This window comes from Leishmania braziliensis, chromosome 36 (assembly GCF_000002845.2).
Source record: "Leishmania braziliensis MHOM/BR/75/M2904 complete genome, chromosome 36".
Taxonomy (NCBI): Eukaryota; Euglenozoa; class Kinetoplastea; order Trypanosomatida; family Trypanosomatidae; genus Leishmania; species Leishmania braziliensis.
The window spans coordinates 2,228,077-2,235,417 of record NC_009327.2 but is presented as its reverse complement, the minus strand read 5'-3'; the positions used below and the strand labels follow the sequence as shown (position 1 = coordinate 2,235,417).

The window sequence follows — 7,341 nt, the reverse complement described above, 5'->3', positions numbered from 1 at the left end:
AGGGCCTTGTTGCGGGCCCTTTGACCTAGAACAACAAGCAGGCCAAACGACCTTCGAAAGGGGGGGGAAGGAGTTATTGTATGTTTTGGGGACAGACAACAGGCAAGAAAGTGGGGCTACAGAAAAGGGGGGAGATGCAATTTCCCTTTCTTCCTTCTTCGGTGTTCACCCCCTTTTGTGGTTGTTGTGTTTTGTTTGACGTCCTCCATTTCGTCTTGCTCTTTTTCTCCCTCCCTAAAGGTGGCAGCGATGACTATAGATAAACCCACACAATCGAAAGAGAAAAAAACGTGAAAGAGTAGCGGAGACGCAGAAAATCACAACAGTGGCGCCCTTTTGGCGTATGCAAACGGATCCGTATGTGTGGTTTGCCAGGCACGTGCGGCGCCCCTCAGCAACCTCGCGGGTTGCTGAAGGTCTACACAGACTGCCAGGCGTACACACATGGCTCCTCGCCCATTGGAGGGAAGTGAAGGAACACCCCTGAGGCACGCGGACAAGCATTTTCCCCACAGACGGGGCGACGGGACATGCAAGGTGCTCATCCGGATAGAAATGCTCTGCTGACGCGCTCATGAATCACCCATCAAACCCCCTGTCTCGCAGAGTGTCACGTGCAGAACGCTCCACAGTTCAGCACCCGTGTCTCTGTGTCACACTTTGGGGAGACTTGGAGGAAAACATGATGCGCCCGTCATGCGCTCCTTTGTCGGTGGGTGTGGCAGCTCTCTAAGCTTGATCGCTTCCTACTTGATGTCCTGTTTTCTGCTTCCCTTTCATCTCTCTATGCAATTTGCTCTTTTGGTGTTTTGTCTCCGCACCTCTGTTGTGTGTGTGTGTGTGTGTGTGCGTGTGTGTGATTTGACCTCGATTCTCACCACGTAGGTGACAGTCGTGTTGTTCTCTTTCTTTTCCGTACCGAATCACGCCGTTTTTCTCTCTGGCAGCGTCTACTCATCTCACAACTTCGCTAGAATTTACATCATTCTCTCCGCTTACCTTAGAAACGCCTCTCATCCAACAACATCATCGCACGGAAACAAGAAAAAATGCTCCGCTTTGTTCCTCGTCGTCTCGCCATCGGCGCGTATTCCATGTTCATGATTGAGCAGAGGAACAATCCGAAGCTGAAGGGCCTCGCTGTTGCCGATCGCGGTAAGATGACGTCCAAGATGTACAAAGCTCTGAGTGCGAACGATAAGGCGGCGCTCGACAAGCGTGCTGCTGCATGGGGCAGCTTCAAACACAAGAGTGGGAAGACTAAGACGAAAAGGGAGAAGAAGGCGAGCACCTCGCGCTCGCCGTCGGCGTACGCCAAGTTTGTTAAGGAGAATATTTGCCGTTTCGAGAAGCTGCCGCACCACGACCGCATGAAGGCTGTGGCAAAGCTGTGGAAGCAACACAATGCGCGCTCCGCCAAGTAATCGTGCACAACACAGTAATGTTGAGCACGAGGAAATGCTTACGCGGTGGATCGAAGAAGACGCAGTGCAGGGGGAATGCGAGAGGACCGCAAGGTGTAAAAAGCGGTTGAAGCGGTATGGCGAATACAGGGGGTGTGACCGATGAGTATCGATAGAGCATGACTGGACAACGCTGCGAACAACAGCACCATGATGAACTAGATGCTTGAATCCAAAAGAACGTCCCTTTCGTTGATCATGCGGGGCAGGTGTTTTGTGGAAAGAAAAATAAAATACGCCAGCAGCGGACATACGTTCACATACCCTTACTCTTTCATGCTAGTGAACTGGTGTGCTCTCGACTGTCGCATCCCTCTCCGCTGTATCACTCATTACTCCGTGCGCTGGTGCCTAGCTGTTCTCTTTCTCCACTTTTTCCAGGCTCCGTTTCCCTTTTATGCTTGTACGTATGTCTACACCATGCTTTTCCCTCTTCCTCTTTTTTTTTCCGTTTCCCTGTTTCGTTATTATTTTTGTTGTTTGTTTGTTTGTTCTACTGTTCTCCGAGCCATAGATGCGATGTGCGCACCTACGCGTACAGACAGACAGCTCACGCTGAGTTTATTTTTCATTTTTCGCTTTTTTTCATATGGGTACTATTATGTATGTGTGTATGTGTGTGTGTGTGTGTGTGTGTCGGCTCTGTCGGATGTGAGGGAAAAGCTACGCAGGTGCGTTTCTTGGTTAGTATATGCGTTGACAGGAAGGGACAGAGGAGCTCGTCTATCCGTCTATGGGTGTGTTCGTGCGTTCCTTTTGCCTAGGCCTGCTTGACCGAGTAGGAGAAACGGCATCATGCGCATCTACACCTTCCACCTCGACAGTTTCATGAAAGGGAAAGAAGAGGCGGACAACTATAAACGGGCCATGGGTACTCTTCGCCGTCTCTTTCTCTCTCCACGGGCAACTTGTTCTTCTGACGGTGTCACTACTTTTTTCTTTTCTTTTCGGATGGCTGTCGAGCTTTCTGCCATGTTGTGGAAGCCGCGGAGGGGGCGAGGGGCCAAGACGATGTGCGAGTGTGTCTTTCTATGCACTCGGCTCTGCGCAGCGGCAATCACCGTCTTCCTTTCATGATCAACATCCTCTACACCCAGTTGACCAGTATCCATGCTCACTGCTGCTGTACCCTTTTCCCGCGCTTTACTCGAGTCCGCTGCCGTATCCCTCCAACCATCAAAAGATAAGCAAGGTGCTTGCAGAATGGACTGCGCGCGAGAGAACGGGAGAGGCGCTCCAGGCAAAGTTAAAAAGAGGTGGAGCACAACAGAGAAGAGTCATCTCTGGTGTTCGCCTGAGTTGTCCACACCTCAGCATCCACTGATTCAATCCACACAAAAACGAGTCCTGGTGGTGTGCGAGTGTTGGCGCATGGTTTGGTGGTCGCTTGCGTGTGCAGGTGCCCATGAATAAAAATCGCGTACTTGCTATACACGCCACTGATGACGGAAAAGGGTAGAATGAAAAGAGAAGCAAAGGAGCGAAAAAGTAGCTGGAAGGGAACCAACCAACCGAAATGACTGGGAACAACGTGAGAACCTGACATTTTTGGCGGAGCAGAACGGAGAGTGTGTGTGGCGTACATCCTGTCTCACACCACCGAGATGCACATGGCGTGAGAGCAGCTTCTAGCCACACGGTGCAGCACATAGATTCTTGTTTTTGCTCTCCGTGAAACCCTGGCAGGCTTAACGCACTCTCGTCGATCGTCTCTTTTGTTTCTTTCGGTGGAGGCACACACGACTCTCGTTGGCTCTTTTGAGTACTCCAACAATTCTTTTCAATTCATAAGGAAGCGGGGCTTTGTGCTGCGCTCACCATCTATGTAGGTTCTTCCCCTCTCCCCTCCTCTCTCTAGCTTCCTCCTTCCACGTCGCTGTGTGTCCCCCTGCGCCTCCCCCCCTCCACCTCAGTTCAGAAGCCATCTTTAGAACGCTTTTCAAGCGCCCCAGAAAGAAAGAAAATGAAAAATGTCGTCGCCTTCCTCCAAATCTGGAAGGCCTCAGCCGAACACAGATCACGATGGCCACAGTGACAAGGGATGCCACTTTTCTGTCCGGTACACGTGACACGGGTTATCGTTCTGAGGATATATCTTTCACCTCGACACGGATGGTGCGGTGCACTGCAGTGTAGGGGCATATGATAGGCTTTCGGCCCCGAGTGCCACCCCCACACACACCGACAGACGCACAGAGAGGGAGAGACAATATTGATGAACAACTGTTTCTTCTTTCCATGCCGTTTGTCCGCCTGCACGCGGTGATGCTTCTCCGTTGGTGTGTGTATAGGTGCGTGCATGTGTGTGTGTGTGTGTTGATGGGGCACGTGTTTCCTCTCGCTCCCTTCGCGAATGCGACTATCATGTGTGCACCCCTCCTGCTAGCTGCCCTCTTCCTTTGCCCCTCTTCTCCATCAGGCGCTACATTGGATCTCTCAGCACTTCTCCGTGGGAAGGCATGAGCTGCGTGCCACCACCAGTCTACAAAAGTCCAGGTACCATCAGCAGGTCAAAGAACACACCGAAACACATATAGTCGTCAAGAGTAGTCCGTCGTTTCACGACGGATAAAAAGAAGAGGCGGCACACACACACACACTCGCCATCGAAGCCCTTTGCGAGTAACAGGGTGCCGCTACGCTTCTTCGCGTCGCGAATGAGAGGAAGGATGCGATTGCTGAAATAGCGGGTAGGACGGAAACAAAAGTTCTCCATTGATCTTATCGCACCAGCTTATAGAGCTCCGTAGTCAAGACACGCGGAGCACATTCCGGCATACAAAAGCGGCTCCGCAGCAATCGACTTTGTGATTTACAACTCCGCTTCTATGCTCATACAGCATCCTTTTCCTTTTCTGTGTCAGTCTTTCTGTCGGCCACCTGCTTCCTCTTCACGCGTTCCAGGATGTTACGGATCACGCGAGTTCGATGCAGCCCGGGGCGCGGAAAGGTGTTTGAAATCTTCTGCCGTGAGCAGCTGCTCACGAACCTCTCTCTTCGCGAGCTTACACTAACAGAGCGGCGCAAAGCGATGTCTCGGCTCTTCAAAGAGCTCCCGGACGAAGACATGCTTGCGCTCAAGCAGCGAGCGTCCATCGAGCAGCTACACCAGGAGGCCCTGGAGCGCGCAGCCGCCTACTTCAAGCCCCTCACAACCTACGAGTTCTTCACTCGTGAACAGCAAGATAACCCTGCCGTCGCCGGTGCCAGTCCTCGTGAGAAAGAGATGAAGCTTTTGCAAATCTACGAGTCGCTACCGGAGAATGCGAGGATGGCAATAGAGATCCGTGCCGAGCAGTACAATGCTGCCCACTCCAAGAAGCCCACAACACCTGCTCTGCCAGTGATACCCGTGCGAAAGAAGCCGGCTTCACCAGCCTCAGCGCCATCGTCAGCGAAGGAGACAAAGAAGGCGCGGGGAAAGGCACAGAAGAAGTTTTCCAAGGGAACCGCAGGGAAGGCGGGGGCAGAGGCAAGCACCGACGTGGCGGTCCCTGCAAAGAGGGCTGTCAAGCGTTCTGCAGGGTCGCCGTACTCGGTGTTTGTGAGAGAGCACATGGCCTCCCTGCACCACTTGGCGCCAAAAGAGCGCATGCGCGTGATTGGCGAGCGGTGGCGCTCGCTCACCAAGGAAGAGCGGCAACACCGGCTAGAGGTCGGCAAAGCGAAGCTGGCGGAGGAGCGCGCCGCGAAAGCGGAGGCAGCCGAAAAGACTGAGTCGAGCTCGCCCCAGACGTTGAATGAGAAAGACGCCGTAGCCTCATTCTCACCGGACGCACCCTCGACGAAGGCGGCAGACGGGACAAACACCCAGGTTGCATTCACTAGCACTTCCTCCCCATCGCAGGAGCCTTTAACAACGCCAGCAGGGGGGAACAGCTCTGCGACTGTTATCACATCCCTGTCACTGCCACCGTCGACGCCACAGTCCATTATGTTTTAGCGCTTCGTTACTCGCGCCTTTTGTCTAAAAAGAGACAAACTGATGAGCCAACGAATTTAGAGATGCGTTGCACGATTCTGGTGGAGGCTGGGGTGCAGGGCCAAACCTCCTCTGTGATTTTGCTTTACAAGCATCTCAGAGGCCTCATAAATGCTTCTTGTTCTACACATGCCTTTCTCGGCTGTCTGCGTGCTGTTGCAGTGGTGCAGGTGGTCCTATAGGTCTCGCTTCGTACCATTGTATGTAACTTTTCGACTTCATATTCTTCGTGTACCGACACACGCTACTCGCGCATTTTTGTGTGTGCGCATGTGCGTGCCCCTTACCTTTCCTCCTTGCTGTTTACTTTCTTGTTTGGCCACCGACGGCTACTCTCGCGTGGGGCGTCTCTCTCAAGACGTGCCTGGCACTCTGCGGTCAGTCGTGTTTGTCAGGCAGGAGCGCCTCACATGCCATTCAAAGAGGATGGAAGAGAAGGCTGGGCTCCCATGTGGATGGGGAGTTGTGGCTTTGCATGATGCCATCTTCCCTATAGTTTATGATACGCTATGAGAAAGCAAGAAGCGACCGCTAATTTCCATCCGAGAGGCCTGCCAGCGGTGTTCATCGTTCAAGACCGCGTCGCTTCTCCACATGCGTGTGCGTGTGTGTAGCGGCTGCTCACTTTGGCCCTCTCATTCCCTTCTTTGGCTGCTCTTTCGCTCCACCCTTACGAGATGACTGTTCTCTTTTCTTTTTTCGAGTGCTTCTTCTCTCTTCAGTTTTCGTCATGTCTTTCATCGCTGCTACCGATATATGTTTCCCTTCCTTACTTCCGTGGTTATGCGTTCCTTGCTGCGCCTCTCTGCACTCGCTTCCTGTGCACGATTTGGATGGTGTCTAGACACCATCTCTGCGTTTTCCCTCCTTTTTTTTTGCCCCTTCACTGACTCCATCCGCTTACCCCACCCCCCTTCCCCTTCATCCTTTCCCTTCACGGCTTGCATTCTAATGCGCGGCGTTTTCTCTCTCTGCTGTAGTTTGCATCATTCATTTCTTCATTTCGGCCCTTTTGCGTTCTCCTTCGACTGGCACAGCACTTGTCGTTGTTTGTGTTCGAGCCTCTCCGTTGAACCTGTACGTTTCCCTCCTCCTACCCACCTGACGAAGCGGGTAATTCGTGTGGGAAACTGTCATGCACTGCTTTTCGAAGAGTTCCGTGGCCCCAAAGGAGGATTCCCACGATAATGCCGGTGGTGGGGCCAGCGGCTCAGGTCCCATCAAGCCTTCGGCGCAGTACATCGATGCCCTCTCCAAGCGCCGCTCCATCTATAGCCTGGACAGCACTCTTCCGCAAAGTGACAAAGAGGTCATCAAGACTATCGAGGATACCATTCGTCAGTGTCCCTCCTCCTTCAATGTAAAGAGTTCTCGTGCTGTCATCCTCTTCGGCGCGGACCACCAGAAGGTCTGGACAATCGTGAAGGCGGCGCTCAAGAAGGTGACAACCGAGGAGCAGTACACAGAGAGTGAGATGAAGGTGAACAACTGCTTCGCCGCAGGAGCCGGGACTATTCTCTTCTACGAGGATAGCGCAGCCATCAAGATACAGCAGCAAACATATCCGCGGTACGCTGCAAGCATGCTGACCTTCTCGCAGCATGCATCCGCAATGGCCCAGTTCGCGGTGTGGTCCGCCCTCGCGCAGGATGGAATTGGTGCGTCGCTGCAGCATTACAACGAGCTGATTGAGGCAGAGCTCCGCACCGCGTTTGACATCCCGGAGGACTGGCAACTTATTGCGCAGATGCCCTTTGGCTCTATCAAGAAGCCAGCAGACGCGAAGCCGTCCAACCCCGATGAGAACTGCGTTGTTGTGCGCGGCGCATCGGTGTAGCAAAACGGAAGTGTGCAATGCGCGGCAGCTTGGAATTCGTCTGTGTCTGTGTGTGTGGG

General features: G+C 53.1%; 3 protein-coding genes across 3 annotated transcripts; all 3 read left to right on the top strand.

Moving 5' to 3' along the window:
• Positions 1-1,049: 1,049 nt before the first annotated feature.
• Positions 1,050-1,424, top strand: LBRM_35_6130 (putative kinetoplast-associated protein; the record flags this gene model as incomplete). The annotated part of the gene is made up of 1 exon (XM_001569176.1): positions 1,050-1,424. The coding sequence occupies one exon, from the start codon at positions 1,050-1,052 to the stop codon at positions 1,422-1,424; it is 375 nt and encodes a 124-aa protein (XP_001569226.1).
• A 2,944-nt stretch (positions 1,425-4,368) lies between these two features.
• On the top strand, positions 4,369-5,406 carry LBRM_35_6120 (conserved hypothetical protein; the record flags this gene model as incomplete). Its single annotated transcript, XM_001569175.1, has 1 exon — positions 4,369-5,406. The coding sequence occupies one exon, from the start codon at positions 4,369-4,371 to the stop codon at positions 5,404-5,406; it is 1,038 nt and encodes a 345-aa protein (XP_001569225.1).
• Positions 5,407-6,580: 1,174 nt separating this feature from the next.
• Positions 6,581-7,282, top strand: LBRM_35_6110 (conserved hypothetical protein; the record flags this gene model as incomplete). The annotated part of the gene is made up of 1 exon (XM_001569174.2): positions 6,581-7,282. The coding sequence occupies one exon, from the start codon at positions 6,581-6,583 to the stop codon at positions 7,280-7,282; it is 702 nt and encodes a 233-aa protein (XP_001569224.1).
• Positions 7,283-7,341: the final 59 nt, after the last annotated feature.